General features: G+C 32.0%; 2 protein-coding genes across 4 annotated transcripts; both read right to left on the reverse strand.

The window, feature by feature from the left end:
- Positions 1-1,194: 1,194 nt before the first annotated feature.
- Positions 1,195-9,357, reverse strand: LOC122583290 (probable WRKY transcription factor 57). 3 transcript variants are annotated; one of them, XR_006321317.1, is made up of 5 exons: positions 8,840-9,357; positions 6,985-7,128; positions 6,035-6,478; positions 1,836-1,911; positions 1,195-1,423 (listed from the first exon to the last, which is right to left on the reverse strand). XR_006321317.1 is itself a non-coding variant. In XM_043755712.1 (4 exons), exons 1-3 carry the CDS (start codon positions 9,208-9,210, stop codon positions 6,052-6,054), a joined length of 942 nt encoding a protein of 313 aa, XP_043611647.1. In that variant the 5' UTR covers positions 9,211-9,355; the 3' UTR covers positions 1,195-1,423; positions 6,035-6,051. The 3 variants fall into 3 exon arrangements, 2 of the variants coding, with proteins under 2 accessions (XP_043611647.1, XP_043611651.1); XM_043755712.1 differs by lacking the exon at positions 1,836-1,911 and having other exon boundaries at positions 8,840-9,355; XM_043755716.1 differs by lacking the exons at positions 1,195-1,423; positions 1,836-1,911 and having other exon boundaries at positions 5,814-6,478.
- Positions 9,358-14,330: 4,973 nt separating this feature from the next.
- LOC122598718 (alpha-1,4 glucan phosphorylase L-2 isozyme, chloroplastic/amyloplastic-like) lies at positions 14,331-20,674 on the reverse strand. The gene is made up of 15 exons (XM_043771279.1): positions 20,393-20,674; positions 19,754-19,998; positions 19,537-19,638; positions 18,766-18,942; positions 18,386-18,661; positions 18,015-18,286; positions 17,768-17,885; positions 17,018-17,410; positions 16,770-16,922; positions 16,197-16,325; positions 15,876-16,112; positions 15,701-15,777; positions 15,432-15,618; positions 14,719-14,919; positions 14,331-14,618 (listed from the first exon to the last, which is right to left on the reverse strand). The coding sequence occupies exons 1-15, from the start codon at positions 20,589-20,591 to the stop codon at positions 14,502-14,504; spliced, it is 2,883 nt and encodes a 960-aa protein (XP_043627214.1). The 5' UTR covers positions 20,592-20,674; the 3' UTR covers positions 14,331-14,501.
- Between the last annotated feature and the right edge of the window lie 475 nt (positions 20,675-21,149).

The raw sequence follows: 21,149 nt of genomic DNA on the forward strand, positions 1-21,149 counted from the left end.
GGATCAATGATTCATTTGCCCCTATTTGCATTATGCTTTATGTACTGGTTCGTTGATGATGGATTCACTGAATCCCTTTATTTGCATATAGTTCATATTCTACGATAATCCCATGTATACGCTATATCTTTTCGGTAGTATTTCGAGCCTAGCTCGGGGTGTTACATTAATAACTTGAGAAATTCATCTTGAAAAACCTGGGTCTTTGGTATGAAACTTACAGAATACATTTTCCACAATACAATTTTCTACCCATAGTTTTCAACGAGAGGCAAAAGGAAAAAAATGTAAATAGAGATGTGAAAATTTGGGAGAAGAAAGGGGGGTTTGTCGGCAATGAAATGCATGATTTAAAAGGTTAAAAAGTAAAGAGAAAAAGAAGGAACATAGACTGTCGGCTGACACATTTTTGAAGCAACATAGAAATCCCCCCGATATTGACAGTTGGTAGAATGCTCATACACCCCCCCATCAAACTACCAATCATTATTTTCTTTCATGTTTTTACAGATATATTTTTTGTAATTAATATGGTATATGATATGTGTTTATGGCGCATTAAGCCGGCCATTAACCTTTTAATGGTAAAACTGGCTTATAAACACGATAGGTAAAACTCGTTGCAAAAGCCTTAGACTTGAACCAAAAATTTTCCAATCTACCAGACCTTGATTCTCGTGACCAAGTTTTGTATCGATCATAAGAAATTTTTGTATCCGTTATTGCAATTTGCATGCAAAGTGGGTCATAATATTTCATTGTTTCATGAACTGAAACAACCAATTAATTTGCATTTCAATGACACATAGCAAAACAAATAATGTATGGTTGTTGATTCAGTTCAATAGTTCGTTTTTTTATATATTTGTTTTTTTCTTTTCAACTTAAGTATCTACTTACAAAAGTTTAGGAGATTATATTGTGTGGTAGCATGTTAATAATATTATGTTTACTTTTTGTATTAAATTCTAAAATCAATTTCCTCATATATAATATAAGCAAGATCATATCAAGATTAAAACAAAACCATATATAAATACCTAAACCGTAAGACCTTTGCATTGCTAACAATATTACTCTAAAATGATAACATAATAAAATACAATACATTTAGACCATGATGATCGATCAATAGAAGGATATGATATCTTTTAGCTTTAGTGATCTTAATTAAAAGTTAACAGTGGCATAGGATAGGAAAAAGAAGGTTAGCCACTCATCATCAATTTCAAAGAATAGATTAACAATAATGAATAAACAATTCGATCATCATCATCAGTGGATTAAAATCTTTTTAAGTCAATGCAGCATGATATCTCCACTAAAAAGTTTGCCCTTGTTTTTACCTGGCAACTTAACGAGTCGATCTTAATTAGTGGATACTTGGAGTGCAATCTCGACCAAATCTACCATCTGATCAGAACTATAAAAAAATAAAAATAAATAAAGGTTATTTGTGTCAACTTCTGAACCATGTATATCGAATAAATTTAAAATAACGTGTACGAAACGACTATGCAACAAGTAGCTAAGCTAGTTAGCTCCACTGGTTATATATATATATATATCGAATCAGAACCCATCATTTTTCTTAGTTTGTTTTTTTAATATTTTTTCACTTTTTTCATTTTTTTTTATTTAACTCCATCCGTAATAAAATTTTTAAAAAATTTAGAAAAAAAATAAAATTCTAACCCGAGTTAGTAAGTTATACATGTAAATGTATGGTAAGGGCTTCGCCCGTAAGGATATTGATAAAGGGTAATTGGTGGAAGTGATAGGTCATGGAGGGTGATGATAGGTCATAGGGGATGATCAGTGATGAGGTGATCTACCTTACGAGCTTCGCGCTTAGCTATTTTGGCTCCGTCATAGTCTGAGAGGCTTCGCCTATAACTTACGGGCTACGCCCTTTAAAAATAAAAAAATTTTAAAATTTTTATATGAAATTGGTTAATTAAAAAGAGAATGAAAAAAGTGAAAAACGGAAAAAAAGTTCAGAAAAAGAAGCTAAAAAAAAAATATTAAAAAACGAACCTTATATCCCTTTTTCCTTAAGATACCTTCTCATTTGATCTCTATCCTATATATATATATTATATATATATAATATACAACTCATTTATGTATATAATAATCTGTTAAATATATAGTTTATCATTTCCCATCATAATTCACAAACTAGTTCTCTCTTGCTTAGATATGCAATTAATTAAACAAACTGTAAACTGAAATAAGTAGTGTTATTTACAAACGAATTGTAACAAAAAGAAAAATTAAACACCAAAAGTATGTCATTCAGTTTCATATAATTATTTCTTTCTTATGATAACCTAGGATATGTTTGTTTTTTTTTGAACATATAACATATATTAGTATTTAATTTCATTATTAATTGATGACAAAGCATCCACACATGTACTAGCTACTTATCCCCACCAAGCAACCCCACTATCAAATATATGAAAATGAAAACACAAGGAAAAGAACTAGTTAGGAGAATAACAAGCCAAAAAGATTGGTTTTCCTACAAGGCATCTAGCTAGCTAGCCCCTAATTATAATGTAGGTGTAGCTACGTGCTGGTACACAAGCACACATGCAAAGAAGAATAAACTCAATTATTACAAGAGTTCAAATTAGCAATTAATGTAAATGAAATTATCATAGTGGTAAATATGGTCCTCAAAGTCCTAGCTAGCACATAGTACTCATTCAATTGATTTCTTTCTAGGACATGAACTATAAAAATGGGAGTTTAATTGCAAATTTTACCATTTTATAAGACAGATATATAGCTAGCTATTAGAAATGCATTTTGTCCTCATACTAACCATAAGTAAGGACATAAGTATTTAGTATAGCTTTAATCCATTTACAATGCATGCATCAATTTGATGCTTATTCGGAAATATATATATATATATATACACATTTAGGTATATAATACGGATTATATCAATTTGGAAAATCAAGAGGTGGATCACTAGCTAGCCATATCTTCTAATATATATATATATATATATATGGTAAGGTTCATATGAGAATTATTTATATATGAACATAGATAATTATAAGTATAACTTGATAATTAATATGTGAATGATATATTATGAACATTAAGTTATAATATAGAAGTTCTCATGGTTTTTTCCGATTCAAAAGTTTTTCACATAAACTTTTTTCTATATATATAAGTATATATATGTATAAGTTAGTTAGCAGAACAACTACTAGCATGTGTGTCATGAGGGAGATAAAGTTAAAGGAGCATCAATATAGTATTGGTGCTCTTCTACTCTATATATATATATATATATATATATATACTGATTATTCTTCTACAAAACGGAAACATATGTGCATCTATCTAAATCTTAGAAAATGATATCATCCTTGTATTATAAAAGTAAAATAAAATTTTCAGGTTCCTGACAGGCACATCCTTTTGGGGGTAAAGTGATTGAAATTACTTAAAAGCAAAGCATGATATGATAAAGAAGAGAGGCCACAAAAGTGTTAACAAAGCAAGAACATTATATGTTTGATCAAGTATTTTTTAATAATATAACTTAATCACACATGTTCAATATTAAAGTTACAAATGACCTAAAATTGACCTAACAAAAAGTCTACTTCTGCTACATTAGTAATCAAACAGGCGGTTCCAACTCAAAGCAGATTGTGATTTGGCTTTTTTTACTTTTTGGATCAAGTGGGGATCAGACTACTTGCCTTTTCCACTTTGCATTGAACAAACTAATTTAATCAGTGAACGATTCCCATGCTTTAATTAGCTATATATCACGTTCTACTTTCATTTGTAAAGGAAAGGAGAGGAAATGTCCACTATTGTCTTCTACGTGTTTTGGACTCCAATACCTCAGCGGTGTATGGCGAAGCTAGGTACGTAGCATTAAGATGTAGACAGATATTACCTCTATCTAGGTAAAAAGTCTGCTTTCAAGTTTTACCTAATTAAATGGTAGAAAAAGACATCCGGCCTCTGCATAGGAAGAGGATCACACTCACATATATCTACCATGGAATATACTATATATAATTTGATGAAGCTAGCTAGCGATCGACCACAATAATATCTAATTTCATGAAACGTTTTAACTTAGTGATATTTAAGTGTTGATTTTAGTAGTTATAAGTGATCAACGATGTTGTAAGTTTTGAATGATCTTTTTTGCTTGTCCTTTTTCTAAAAAAAGGAAATGCATGGTATAGTAATCATTATCAATCAATTCGATTGGACCATGAGTGGACCATATATATATATATATATGATCAACGAACTGTACGTAGAGTACTAAGGACCATCCATTTGGTGGGTTTCTGAAAGGTGCATGTATCTTGGCCACTACTACCATAAGTAATAAGTACACTTAAGCTTGAGAGTATATATCTTTACTTCTTTAGGTTCAGTCAGATAGTAAAGGTGTAGTCGACCGATTCCCATGAATTCTTAGTTATCCCTTTTAAGTATATATGTGAATATATATTAATTAAATACTTGTGCATATGCACACTCCAAATTTTAAAGATGATGATCATGAGTAACAAACTAATTTAGATTGATTTTCAACTAACAAATTAAAGCTTTAATTAATTGCAATATATGTCGATATGATATTAATATATAATCACAAATGATTGCTTAGAGCTCAAGACTAATAATGATAAGCAAGTTCTGTTCTATTCAAGCTGGCCACCGAAATACAAATTATATTTGCATACTTAGCCAAAAAGAATCATGTACAGTAATTAAGTTGGCCTAACAAAGAAGCTAAAATTCAGACTTTGGTCTCACATGTTTATAATGTGCTATCAACTTATCAAAGGTTGTTATGTACTGCTAAATCAACCACAAAACTTGAAGTTTACTAGATCCACGTATGTGAAGATGATATTATTGTAAATTAACCCGGTGGAAATCTGAATTACAATTGTTATCTACGTACGACGACAAATTATGTATTATTATTATTATCTTTTCCCATTTTAATTTTCAAAATTTGACTTGTCAAGTCTTCTAACTTCAACTTTGACCTTAAATATTAAGTGTTATAAAATATATGAATGGATTGAGTTTTAAATATACTTTTCATTGATATAACTTTTATCTATTAATATATAACACATAAAAAGATATTTATGGTCAAATTTTAAAGAAAAAGACTTAAAAAGTCAAAATATGACATTTAAAATGAGACGGAACATTGTTGGAAAAAATTAGAGTAAAATTTCTCATGAAGTTTACATCCAATTGGGGCTTCAACATGCATTAGGCGACATTTATTTATTACGAATAATAGTTTTGTCACACAAAACTTGACCACTCGATCAAACCAGTTGGGTCATGTGTCTGTAGTATGCAACAAGAGCACAATCTAAATCGGCACAATTTAATTATGGTCTTATAATAATAATATTAACTCTTACTGAGAGACTTGATGACTTGTCAAAGGGTCAAGTTAATTGAGGGACCCTGACTATCACTTCAGGAGTTAAAAACTTTAAAGACTTGGTATTCACAAATTTATTATAAAAGTTGAATTTACAAGGCCTGCCATTATATTCCCACCCAACAATTTATAATCAGACAGCAAATTTTAGCCGACTCTAATCATGGGAATTTATTGAAGGATATCAACCACCATCTCCAAGCTAGCTAGTTAGGGAATCAAATCTTGATGAACCGGCCAACTAGCTTTGCTTAATTTGATTTCTGTTTTGAGTAACCATATTGTTTTCGTGTAACCAACTTATATTACACGATTTTCTACTAAACAAACTCCTGAGACCTTAAAAAAAAACTAGATCTTTTGTAATCTAGTAGTCAAAATGATGATGCTGACACATGATTTGACAGTAACAAGATGACTTAATTTTAAGGTTTATTAATTCGTCGATATGGAAGTGTTTCAAGATCGGTACGTTATACGTTGCTTCATTATGCAACTAATTTTCCTAAGTTGAAAGCTAGGAGAGTTTGTAATTTAGTTGGCATCCACGTAGGTACGTACCTTTAAACTGTCACCGATCAGTTACGTGTTTTTGGAGACACGATATCCCCAAGCAATCCTTGATGATCTACTCGAGAATCTGCTTGATGAAAAGATGATTGATCATCATCCGGCTGCAGTTCATGGGAGCCATGATTTCCAGCAGCTTCAGAACTAGGTACAACTACTCGTGGCTGTAGTGAGTGTAGTCGAGAGACGCTAAGATTACCAATTTGAGGCAATTGGGCTCTTGGATAGATAAGTTGCTGTGAGGTGTTAGAAGAAGGGGACGCGGCCATGTATCGTGCATAGACACTTTCTTGATTTAATAATCCTCTTGGGAATCCTATAGTGTGATGACAATGTTGGCCTTCATATGTCGTAATTACAGTTGTAGGATCTGTTGATGAACGCTCTACTCTTTTCTTCACCGTGCATTTGCTATTCGTGCAGCGGTAATAGCTCCTTCAAGTACAGTAATTAAACATACATTTAGAAAATTCTAAAGATTAGAAAAATTCTAAATGCAGCCCTAATAGGATTGTACTTAACATGCATACAAAAATTGTAACTTACGTATCAAAAACTTACCCTTTAATTTTATAGCAAGTGTACAACTATTTAATGCATGTTAACTATAGCCTAAGGTTTGAGTTTAGCAGAACCTACAAAGCTAATGTAATGTTAGCCTGGTATATATAGCAGGTGTGATCAGTTTATATTAAATTTCTAAATCTTCATAAATAAGCTTCCCTAAATGGTAAAACATGTTACATATTATATTAAATTTCTTAATTTCCATAAATAAGTTTCCCTAAATGGTCAGTTACTTGACATACCAAAAATAGCTATGCCTGTAGTTAGGAAATTTAAGTCTGTATCAACATTTGAGAACATTAATTTCTGACCCATTTTACATCAGATTATATATACTCATCAGTAACTTTTAAGAGATAGGGGTGAATTACAACCTAGGAAAAGGGCTATTTTTAACAGCTTTCTGTCCATATTTTCTCCATCGATAACCATCTTCGAGATGATCAATTTCGCTCTTTGTCATGAATGCAACCCGCTGTTGACGAATTCTTTTTGGACCTTTCTTTTTAACCTTGACACTGGAAATCATATCAATTCAAGCAACTTTTATCATCACTGATCATAATATAAGACAAGCTAGCATCAAATATATATACTTCATATTTTAGTTCAATGAACTAGCTAGCTTCTATAGTCTATATATATATATATATATATACATATCTGCAGACATATATAATCCGATTGACCATGGCGTGCATATCTGATAATAAAGTCTTTTTTATTTCCAATGTCGTTACGGATCAAAGGGATGTGATTTCATAAGTAATTAAGTAGTAACACAACAAATTAATTTGATTAATTATGTCAATATGTTTAATCGATCACTTTTAGCTTTAAATTTAATTAGTTAAGGAAACACATGTTTTGGCTATATATGGTGAATTCATGCAGTTGCATGGATTAGTATAGTGTAGTAGTAGATAGTATAGTACTGAAGTGCACCAGAAAACTTTAAAGCACCAACGAAATAAATTAAACTTAATGAAATTTAAATGAAGATAACGGTAAAAATTTAATGTTAAAGACCTTTCAACTGAACTTATTGGCATTGTATGTCTACTACTACTTGAACAATCAATCAATTAAAACTCATTTATGACCAAGTAGCTAGCTAGCTAGTTACGAAACCAAATTAACTTTGGTTAACGTAAAAACATGTCCACAAACGCTACTACACTTAATTATTTGTCACCAAATTTACATGCATTATGTTCAAAAACCCAAAATATGTTATACACAAACTTTAAGTAATTATCAAAAGAGCGATACATACAATGACGAATCCAGATATTTTAGAAGATGAGGACTGAAATACAGTATATTTTTTAGGCATATATACAACAATGTTTCCGGATTTGTTATCAATCGATTTTTAACTAATTAAGATATACGTAGTCTAACACTCTAACTAGCTACTGGTACACAAGATATATGTATATATACCTAGCGAGATATACTTAATTAGAAGGTTATATTTCAAATATGAGAAGTATGTAAAAAACAGTACATCATCCGATCGACTACTATATAGATGGTAATTATATATATATAGTGCATGGTAATAATCATGACTAATTTATAAAAAAAAATTGAACATATACATAGGATATGATATGATGATACTATATATATATATATATATTGTTGTCTATATGTATGTATGATTCAAGGAGCATATATATATGTGGATAATTTACAGCCGTCATTTTATTAGTGGAAAAATAATACGAGTATATTAGCTAGCACGCCAATGGGAGACCCACGCCAAATCCGCCGCAATAACGGCGGAGTTCTCGAAAAAACAAGTGGTGGAAAACAAATTGAGACCGACCCACCCACCCTTTGAATTGTCAAAATTTACAGAAAATGCCATGACTTGCGTGAAACAGGCAAACAGAAGCAACATGGTGGGTGCCATTCCAAAGTACGGACACATCTTTCACATTCCATATATATATATATATATATATATCATCATGATATATAAAAATCAATAATTAATTAATTACTACATACTTTTCAAAAAAAATTGATCAGCGCTTTCGATCGATTTTCTTTTTTGATATAAAAATAGTGCATAAAATAATTGCTTGTATAGTACGTACGACTTTTCAACTAGAAAGACTTTGTATAGTATATATATATATATATGTATGTATGTATATGTCACGGGGATAATTAGCTGTTATGCAACAATTAATTAGTTTTGTAGAAGTAAAAACTTACCCTGTGTCTGGTGGCGGCGGGGGTTTATCACTAGGACCGACATCACCAGAAGCTGCTTCAGGTCGATCCTCAGAAGAGCTAGATGACGGTAACGGATTAGTCGGCGTCATCGATACATCCCCTGAGTTGTCGACAGATCCGGATTGAAAATAACCCGTAGAATTATTATTATTGTTCATTTCTGTCTTATAATAGCTAGAATTATTACCTCCTCCAGAATCATCGGTCGATTCTGGAGGAAGCTGGATGTTCCATCCGAAATCATTTAATATGTTGTTGTCTTTTGTATCGGTGCTGAAGAAACCGAAATCGGTGTGAAGATTCCAAGCGGAATCGATCGGATCGGAAGAGTGGTGATGATCATCATCCATATAGAGTATGTAAATTGAAAAAGGAAAAGAATGAAAAGTTTTTCTTTTTAGGGTTTTAGGGGGGAGATAACGCGTAGGAAAAAGGTTATCTAGCTTGAGTGAAACGTTAAGTGAAATAATTGGAGAAAAAAAAAATAAAGATAAGATAATAATTATTAAAATGAAAAAAAGGAAAAAACAAAGATAAGAAAAAACAACCGTCGTCTCGATTTTAAATAGTCTTATGGAAAGTAGGCGCGTAAATTAACACTTGAGAAAAAGACATACGATTTCTTATATTATTTTTTCAATTCTGTAAATACATATTCAAATCAGAAATGCAATACTCATTTTGGAAACTACGTACAGTCTACAGAACTACAACCTCGCAAGCTATATTATTTTATTACTTTCTCCATCTCACTATGTGATAGTTTTTAATTTTTAAAGTCTAATATTTATAATTTTTAACCTTAAATAATTTTATTTGTGTTAGATAATACTTGATAATTATTATATAAATTTATTGTGTTTTTAAACGTGTTTTTTTAATGGTATCAAATTCGCGTGTAGGCAGCGCTGTCTGTCGTACCGTTGACTCTATATATTCATTGAATTTGCTTGATTCCATTTTTTATATAGGCTCGCTCCCTCTTTTTCCAAGAATTCATGCACTTTCCTTTAACTTTTATCAAGTTTTATATAAAACAAAAATATATATTTATGGTCAAAGTTTAAAAATAAAGACTTTGAATATTCAAACTATGATACGGATTGACTATGGAGTATTATATATTAATTGTAGTTATAAGTAATATTTTAAAATTTTAATTTTAATTATATTCAAATTATTTATTTGTATCAGAAAGATAGGAGTTTAATGATGAATGCATCATAAAAGCAATGGTATATGAATTAATTTTCTCATATTTGTCATTGGACTTGTTGGTAGAGGCTGAAAATATATCAGTCACGCGTTACGGCGGTGAGATAGTGGGGTGATATGTAATAGAGTGTGATAAATCATAGGAGGTGATAAACCATAAAGTGTGATAGCCAAATGCCTTAGTCGTACGGGCTCCGTCTCGGATTTAAAAATTCGTCGAAGTATATATCGAATGACCACTTTAATGAAAGAGCATGGAATTTTAAAATAACCTATATAATTTTTATAATTTTTCGATGTACGGTTTTTGAGATAAAAGATTTCGAATGAATTAGAGGATTAAAATGATTTATGCAGGAGAGAGAAAAAAAAATGAGTGGTTGAAATTTGAAGAGAGAGAAAAATAAATGGTTAAAAGTTAGAAAGTTGAAAGTTGATAAAATTTGGAGAGAAAAAATGTTTTAGAAAAATTGTCACAAATCGTCCTTGTGGTTTGCTCAATTCGCATTTTTGTCCATGGACTTTTTTTTTATCACTAAGCTAGTGTCCCTAGGCTTTTCCATTTCATTGTTAGACGTCCTTGCCACTAACGGGTCAAAAGTACATTATGGACGATCTAGCCTGTAAATAGTTTGGATGTATACAAATGAACATTATGTCATTGTTCGAGTTATTTTTGAGTTAAATAACGGTTAAAAGGTTTGAAAGACGAGAAAAATATAAGTATTGTCAATCTACGTCTAATTTATTATGCTTTTGATGTATAAACTAGACATGCCCCTTCAAATTTCAGCTCCAGTGTATATGAGATCATAGTTATAGTCACAATCCACTATATGATTCTGCTTTCCGATAATCATACATATGTAAAAAGTGCAAGTTTTGTTGGCTTGTAAATATAAACCCGATAGAAACGTCATATCATATAATTTGCTGATAATATTATGGAATATACTGCTATAAAAAAAACGTTGGTTTCAACTTTTTATATATGTTTTGACCATTGAATTAAAATCAAGGGTCAAGATATGTTTTTTGAATCTTGACTTTCGATTTTAATTCAACAGTCAACATGACAACTTAATTTACTAGTAAAGTTTAGTTTTAACTTAAGAGGATCTCCTAAATTTTTATATCTCAATGTACACTTTTAAAAAAAAAAAAAATGTGTTAATTGACCGTAAAAAAATATTCATAGTTATTTAAATTTATCCATATGTACGTAGGCATGAGCTTAAATTATACTCTAGCTTATATGAATAAACAACGTATAGTGACCACGATTGGGTTTGTTAGTTTAGAATATTATAATTGAACAAGTATATATAAAATTAAAACATACTTCAATTTCAGGTATTTAATTAATTATAATGATTTTGTGTTTGTTATTCAAAATTTCGATAATCATATTTTGAAATGATTTATAACCTATTGGGTAACAAATCAAATAAAATAAGTGAATTTTTTTTTAAACTGTATATTTAGCATAACGACATTGTTCTTTTTATACTCAATTTCAATTTCACAAAAAAATTACTTTACAAAAACCCCTAACTCCAATCTATTAACATTTTACTTACATCAGAATTCAAACAAAGATCTCGGGGTCTCAATTAAACATAAGGGACTATACAGAGACTTAGATTTACAAATCCATATAAACTAGCATTACATTACATTACAATTATATCATTTTCCAAAGGTAAGCCATCATTTTTGTAGGATCATTTATACGACATAAATACAAGGTGAACCATCCTTTTTGGGCTATAACAAGCTAAACATCATAATTAATATCTGCAAATTATTTGGTATTTAAAACCCATGAGAATTCAATTAAAGCTACCCTAAGCCCTAAGGCTATCTTCACTAGGGTTGGGTTATATCACTTTCATGCATTTCGGCCCAAGTTACATAGTTTCAATCTTACTATATTCTGATCATATCATATAAAGTTTCCTTCAACTTTTTGTGATACTTGATTATAGTAGACAAATTCATTATCGGTCGTATATTACTTTTTATAGGACCAACATAATAGAAACTAAATTATATTAGTTAGATAGTCATATTATCATAGGAACAGAAATTTATTTATTTTTTTTCACTAAATTAAAAACGAATTGAAATAACTACGACCTCGCTACTCTAATTTTCAAGTAAGCGGATGAATCATTAAATTATTACTTCCTATTGATTTATGAGATTTCTTTTACTTTTTTCAAAACTCAAAAGAGTTAGACGTGACCCAAAATAGAATGGAGCAGGTGTTTAAAGCCCATGATCCATACTATGGCCCACCTAACGCCTACAGCGAGCACTGAACAGCCGTACCCTTTTCTTTTTGGTTAAAGGTAAAATTTTGAAATGTTTTAAGCTACCTCCAATGCCATATGTCAAATTATCAAGTGTCATTGTTTGTTGTTTTTTGTCCATCCTTTGCTTGTCCTTAGAAATGTTTGTCCATACCGAAGGGTGAGTTTGTAGATATTTGTAGAGTCTATTTACTAATAATGGGTGGTTACGAATGTAAGGATATGTAACTATTATTTGAGGTAAAATTAAAAGATTTTAATAATTAGCAAAGATTTTGAGAATTTGTAAAGGTATAATGTTGTAGCTGACTAAACTGTTAAAAACGCCTAATTAAAGGCACCGGAGACTTTCTTAGAACTAAAAGATATGTTTAATGAGAATGATGTTCCTCAATCAGATTGCAAAGATATACTTTCATTTTTCTAATATAATTTTGTCGCAAGGATTGTATAATAATACAAGAATCATTCATGTTAAAATCTTGAAATAGAGACTCAACTTAAAAGATCGTATATAGTACCGTACAGATACAACTCATATAAATAACTTTGTTTTGTACTAAGATCATCGAATCATGAATGTGCTTCCGTTTTACCAAATCCAACTATATAAGTGTTCAGAAAAGTGTGAAGTGACATAGATGTTATGTTGACTTTTCAACAATGACACACATGGTATAACCATGTACTCGTATTATAGAAAGTTATAAAATGACACATGTGTAAAGACAAAGTTAAGCCGACAGTTAGTATATATGCATAATAACAACCATAGATTATGAAAGAGAAAGAAAAAGAAAAAGGTGAAGGAACATTGAACCTTGTTGAAATGATCATACGCGTCACTAATAATACTACTACTATATATAGTTGGTGTGATCTCATGATCATCATATATATATATAGTTAGTGGTGATACGATTTATGAATCTTATACCATCATTTATGGAAATCTTTGTAAATGTGATATATGTTGAAATGTCTATATCCTTATGACCTGCCCTCGTGATAAGATAGATATACCACTAATGATAGATATGATCATCGTTTGGGTGTTTTAACCTTTTACAAATTTTCTTATTCCTGTTTGTTATCGTATCTCGTATGTACTAATTAATCAACCAACTTCATTTAGGTGGGTTGGTCATGTGTATCTTCTAAATTAACTATGTGGGTCCCAGAGGCGAGTTTTTCCCAAGGTCTCGGGTTCGAGTCTTGGGTTTATCATTTCAAGGTATTTTCCATGAGGAGGGCGTTGGAGGTCCAACAATTCGCTGGTTAAAATTGTCTCCAGCACGTCTGAATTGAAACTAACTTTACAAAAAAAAGAGGACTAATTAATCACTTTCTTATTCCTGTATGTCAATCTTTAACATATTCTTATTCCTGTTTCTCATTATAGTCAGCAAGTGTTATATATATAAGTATAAGTCTATAACGGATAACTTCTAGTTCTGAAAATGTTCTAAAAAAATATACTGAGGCTGTTTTTAGAGATGATATAAACATATATGTTTCTTATATTATTCGGTCTCTGGTTCCTTTACTTGTTGCAGACCTGCAGGGTTGTGCAGAAGTACTAGTCTACTCTATAAAACCGATATGTACTTTAAGTCTCTAACTACAATACCGTTAACACTCACACCAAGACATAATTACGTGGACTAATAGTTGCGCTCTAGATTTAAACCATCAAACGCTGAAATATCTAGCTACATGTATCACCAATTAATGAATGTAATTATGTCTTAGTTATAGTCCTAAGGACTGTCAAAAGCAAGATTTTGTTTTTCTTAACCTTTTTCGTGCAGTTCCTTTTAATAAAAGTAATCTTTAACACACCTTATATTACATGTTGTGCAAATGTGCAATAGTAATATGGTCCCTTAGTAAATAGTGACATGCTTAGTCAATAACAGATTAACAGTAATACTGCAAGAAACTGTAAAAGAGTTATCAGATGCAGCTGATTTATTGATTTAAAGTTGTTTAACAAATACAATTTAGCTTGTAAATAAAGACACTGCAAGCATATTTTATTAATCTAAATGAGTTATTTAATGCAAGCAAGGTTTACTTACATGTAAAAAACTTGAGTCCCTCTCTGATTATTATGGTAATACGAGAGGTTCAATCATCCAAATCTCACGTGCATATTGGCGTATTGTTCGGTCACTGCTGAACTTGGATGAACCAGCAGTGTTTAAGATTGACATCTTAGTCCATTTCTGCCACATTAACAAAATAGAGAATGTTACTTATCCAAGAGTTCTTTCTGTTGTTATTACTAAAATGGGTTGTAAAGTTTTCACGTAAAGGATTGCCCACCTTTTGATCTCTATATGCCTTATCAACCTTCTCTTGGCATTCTATATAAGCTGGAAAGTCTTTCCCCACGAGAAAATAATCAGCACGGCCATAGCCTTCGTTCCCTTCTAACGATCCCATGAGTTCGTCATAGTTGTATGGGCCAAAAACACCACTTCTGACATATTTCTTAACCTCTTCAAATCGTGGGTCAGGCACAAACTGCATATTATATAGATCAAGTGAGAAATATTACTCAGTTACTTTATACGTTCCTGGTTGAAATCAACGTTTTTTTAATTAGAGGTGGCATGTTTAACCCATTTACTTGTGAATGCTCCGATCCAGGTTATGTTTTACCTCTAAATGGTTATGCAGGTTAAAACTGTGAAAACATTAGGCTAAATGGAAACGGTCCAAAAATGGGCCAAAATGTAATTTTTTATACTTATTTGGACACACTAATATACTGTATTATATTATTCTTATTCAAGGAAAAAAAAGACTCTTATCATTATTGGAATATTTTTACAAGTTTTGTGATCGTATTTGACAAACTAATTATTTATAGAAAAACCAGAAAGCAGGGACTAGAAGTTTTTAAGGTCAACCAGACCTTTTTTGACCCTTGCCAAAGTGCCCGCTGGCCGCTACCCAACCCGCCCACACACCATTTTGCCACCTCTATTACTGAGCAAGTGAGCATACATTTTAGTATTTTACCGTAGGCTTACCTTGCCCTCTGATCTCTCTTTCCGTAGGCCAGCAATTTCATGAGCTTCGGCACCAAAAAGAAAAAAGTTCTCCTCTCCAACTTCCTCTCGTATTTCAACATTGGCACCATCCAGAGTTCCGATTTGGATGCACCCATTCATTGCAAACTTCATGTTGCTGGTCCCACTTGCCTCCATTCCAGCAGTACTGAGGATCAGAAGTACACCAGTTAATACATATATGGAGAATGAAACCACAAAACAAGAAAATGAAATCATAATCAGCATGCCTGATGTGTTGGGATAAGTCACTTCCCGGAATCAGAACTTCGGCTACTGTGACATTGTAATCTGGAACAAAAACAACCTAAAACAAAAGTAAGAATGATCATTTTCTATTTTAAAAATGCTCTTGTTGTAACATTTTCATAGCCAGGATCAAAAACGTTGTCTGTCTAAATGTACCTTCAAAAGGTCACCAATATCAGGATCATGATTTACAGTAGCACCAACATCAGTGATGAATTTCACAATCCTTTTGGCTTGGATGTATGTAGCAAATGCTTTTCCTCCAAAAATACAAACCCGAGGAACAAATTTCTCTTTTCTTTCATCAGCACTCATCTCTTTCATTTTCTTATAGCGGTAAACAATTCCCAGGATATTTAAAAGTTGTCTCTTATATTCGTGAATACGCTTCACCTGCATAACAAGCCAAGTGTAACATTTTATGCCGAGACCAGAGCACAGGCGAGTTCTTTTAATTTAGTAGAAATATAAAGTTACCTGCACATCAAACATTGCATCAGGGTTGACAAGATATCCTGTTTTTTCTTTCAGGAAGGACACGGTTTTCTCTTTAGTGCTCCTTTTGGCTTTCCTCCATTCAGATTGGAGTTCTTCATCATCAGCAAACTGCAAAATAGTTGCAACTCAAAATTTGAAAAATACTTTTTTTTCTTCATCTGTAAATTGTGTATTATTTCAAATTTTATATATTAGATTTTGCTTCAAACCACAGACCGTAAGCAAATATAAAATAATCTAATAAGAACAATAAAAAAAAGGAGAAAGGAACATATTTGGAATATGTGAAAATATATTCAGATTATATGTTCATACACAAATTTAAAATCTCCATTATAGACCATAGAATCAGAATCTAATAAGATTTGGCATTGATATATGATATAAAGTTATAAACCACTAATAATACATATCATGCCACAATAGCAACAAAATTTCACTTTCACTAAATCGAATACGAATCTTAGAAATTCACTTTCTTGTTCCCAGAAATATTTTTGCTGGAAAGTAAAGAAATATAAAACCAAGTGATATACGAAATATGAAATGCACCTTTTTAAGTTCGACTAACTTCTCAGTGTTTAGCACCCAGTCTTCCGTTCCTGTCCACTTGGTTATAATTTTACCTAGCTCCGGATTACAAAAACTGATCCATCGCCTTGTTGTCACTCCATTTGTCTTATTCTGGAACTTCTCGGGCCATAGCTGCAAGAATATATAAAAAAGGTAAACTGCAGGAACTACCATTCTGTAAAAAGTAAAAACATGATGACTTGTGGTTTAGTTGTGGATTAATTTACCTTATAGAAGTCATTAAAAACTTCATTTCTCACAATTTCACTGTGGATTTCTGCAACCCCATTGACAGCATGCCCACCAACAACACAAAGATTAGCCATGCGCACCATCTTTGGCTGTCTGGGGTCTGTCTCAAATGACACCTTTTTGATAATGCCAACATCCTTTTCCTTCTTCACGGTGGTTGCATCATCTTCACTTGCTGGTTCTGTTACTTCCTCTGATTCTGTTACCTCTTCAACTGGATCAATGGTGGGTATCGCCACAGGTTGCACAAGAAGATCTAAGACGGAGTCAGGTAGTGCAACATTATCCAAAACTCTCATTTGATTCAGTTTTTCTTTCAGCAACTCAAGGTCCTCAATACCATACTCGGCAATAATGGTATCAATCAACTGTGTAAAAAATTAGCTATATAAGTTAATAAGTGCAGTGTCGAAGTATTTAGGGCACAAAGCCTTATAACATGTGGTTTTCCAGAAATAAATAAGAAGGAAAATGAGACTATGAGAAGATAATTCCAGAAAGGGCCAATTGCATAAAAAGGTAACAAACTTCGGCTTAAATTCTGTTTAGTGTAACAAAAATGTTTACGCCATAAAAAATCATCAATGTCAAGATACTTTCAATTCAAGGAAATTAACTAAGATGACCGTGTACCTACTTATCAAATTATTCAATTAGTCCTTCGAGAAATGAAGATTAATGTAATAGCTGAATGTTGATATAATAAAGAAAATATTAGAAAATACCTCCTTGTCAATCAATGTTATAATCTCAACATGTCTCGGAAGAAGTTCCTGCAATAAATTCAAGCTCCATTTCTCTAGAGCCTCGGGTAGAACAGTGTGGTTGGTATATGCCACGGTTCTGCAAAACGCTCCAACTATGATGTATAAACATGCTAAAAGTAACTAAAAGAGGCACACAAGCCATGAAAAAAGTATCTTATTTACTTAATAACCACATAAAATAAGCTTAATTAACCAAGAACTTCACCTTTGAGTGATTTCCCAAGCTTCCTTCCAGCTCAAACCCTTAATATCAATCAATATTCTTAATAACTCTGGTATGCAGAGTGTGGGGTGAGTATCATTCATCTGTACTGCAACTTTTTCAGGAAATTCATTCCAATCCAATGACTCCCCTGATCTTCTTTCAAAGCGTACAATTATATCTTGAAGAGATGCTGAGCATAATGTATACTGCTGCTTCAATCTAAGAGTCTTTCCCTCAAGTGATTCATCTCCAGGGTATAAGATGTAGCAGATCTAATTAAAACAAATCATTGCAATGAGATTGTTAATCCGATAGAATGTAAAATATGAAATAAAACACGAGTAAATAATCAGCAAAAAAATAGAAACAACCTTCTCTGCTTTTTTCAGGGCTTCATATGCTTTGGGATGATCACCAGAATTGAAAGCATGTAAGTCAAAATATTCTGGTGCAACCTTCGTTGACCACAATCGTAAGTTGATGGTTGTTTTTGTTTTATATCCAGGTATCGGAACATCATAGGCAACAGCCATGATATCTTCTCCACCAACCCATTCCTTACATCCATCTGGTCCGGTAACAACTTCTCCATAAAACTTTATAGGGTATGAAACATCATTTCTTGGTATTTCCCATGGATTACCCATCTACGAAGTATGGTAAAGCATAATTACCAAAATGAAATTCAATATTACTGGAATGTAAAAAAGACAATCTTTACTACTAATTAATATGAAGATGAAATTGAAACCTCCAGCCAATTTTCTGCAACTTCTTCTTGACCATCTTTTGTAATGAGTTGTTTAAAAAGGCCATATTTATAACGAAGACCATATCCCCATGCAGGGTAATTCAGTGTTGCCAGTGAGTCTAAAAAGCAGGACGCAAGGCGACCCAACCCACCATTTCCGAGTGCTGCATCTGGCTCCTGTCAACTACTAGTTCATTAGGAATCAAGTAAATACAGATATAGCAATTTAATTTCCCATTTAATGGCCAAACTATGGACCTTATACAGCTTCAATTACTTAAAGGTTAGAAATATGGTTCTTAGCAGTAAGGGAATACTGGATCAAAAACAAAAGTTATGAACAATGTACAAGCGAGGTTGAAGCAAGCAAACAATAGCAGAGGCAAACGTAGAAGTAAGTAATCTCACCCATAGTTGCTGACTCGTAACTTTTGACTCGACTCGAAAACACGATTTTTTTACTCGTGACTCAAAATATTACATATTTGATACTTTTGAGTCATAAACTTGTTCGTGCTAAAAGGATCAAACATACATATATAACATACAAAATAATGTAACTATAAATATGATATATAACAATATTATCAAACTACAACAATCATAACTTTGCGACTCGTGTTGACTCGGTCCAAGTTCCCACCGCGACTCGTAAGAGTCATGAGAAAAAAGAGTCACCCAACGAGTCGCCTCATTTTTAGTCTAAATCGACTCGCGCGCCTGGTAAGAGTCGACTCGTAACTCATAAGAGTCTAACAACTATGATCTCACCTGCCTAGCAACATGTTCCAAATCATGACCCAGTTTCCTTAAAGCCTCGGCATAAGCCCCTGATAGCTCCAAATTCCCAATGGCATTCAGCAATGCTCTACCCTAGCACAATCAGAAAATAGGAACATTACAACAATATATATCTACCAGTTATTAAGTCAGCATAATAATAATAATAATAAAACAGACATACAGTAGATCGAAGAGTACAACAGACCTGAAGAAACTCCATAGATAAGTAATATGCCTGCTTCACGTTCATCTTTTCATGGAAATTATATGTAGCGTTCCAGTTAATGATGAGCTTATCCCGAACACTAGCAGCAGTGGCGTAGAATGCCTTTGGAAGCTCAAACTTTTCCGGAGAGAACGATGGAGTGAACTCTGCATGGTATTTGATGCTTGATATAACAGATTGGGAATCAGGAACAAGGATGCCATTCTCTGAAGTATCTGTTATTTCTGCACAAGTATTAAAAGGTTTAGAATTTGTACACAACACTGTAACTACATTACGTACTATATATTGGAGAAGGGATAAGCAATTAGCCATACGCATGATGACTCGGCAATCAGTTTCCATATTAATTGCTTTTTTTTTTATCATCCATCAACATTAGTGCCAATAAATATCATGTCATTGGCTTAATTTCTATCTTTATGAGCAAAATTACTCCCTAACAATATTCAATTTGATAAAAAAAAATGAAAAATAAAAAATGTAATTTTGGAATAAAAAACTTCATTCAAATAAAAAGTAGTTGCGTTCATGTTAGTGATTGATACTTTTTAGTTAAAGGCAATTACTTAAACAAGAGTACATTTCAAATTATAACCAAAAAAAAAAAAAGTGTACCTTGTTCAAGTGATTGTAACTGTTGATTTTTGGTGGCAGTTACTCCTCTAGAGTGGTGGCGTAACAACTTGGAGTTAAAAAAGAAGAGGTTTTGTGAGTAGTGTAATTGGTTACTACTAGTAAAAGAAGTAGGGAAATGGGTGGTTGTGGTTGAATTTGAAATGTGGTTAGATATACTACAAAAAGATGAAGCTGCCATACTAGTAACTGATGATATCTTCTATATCTATATCTATATCTAGAGAGAGAGAGAGGGGGAGCAAGAAGGGAGAAAGGAATGGAGAAGAATCAATCATCAACACTGAAACAGAGTGTAATTCAAGGTACTACTAGATATTATTGGTTTCTCTCCGTTTTTGTCGTTTTTTGTTTTGATTTTCTGCTCTGGTTGCCGATAATTCAAGGAGCACGTGGTTAAAAGCGGGTTGTCTTTAAACATCTACTAACCAATAACAAAAGAGGTGATCCACAAGACTTTTTGATCTTCATTATACAGATATTGCTCTATAATTATATCCTCCTTATAGTTCAATTTAAATATTTTATTTTTCACTTAGTCAATTTTTTTTTTATAACTTTTAACGGTATATAAATTTGTTTATGTTATATAATACTTAGATGAGAGTTATATCAATATAAAGTACATTTAATATCCTATTCATTCATATATTTTTACATCAGTTATAGTATAACACTAATAAAAATATTAACCGTCAAAATTAAACATGAAAAACTCGAATTGTCAAACTATGACATT

This window comes from Erigeron canadensis, chromosome 1 (genome assembly GCF_010389155.1).
Source record: "Erigeron canadensis isolate Cc75 chromosome 1, C_canadensis_v1, whole genome shotgun sequence".
NCBI classification, from domain to species: Eukaryota; Viridiplantae; Streptophyta; class Magnoliopsida; order Asterales; family Asteraceae; genus Erigeron; species Erigeron canadensis.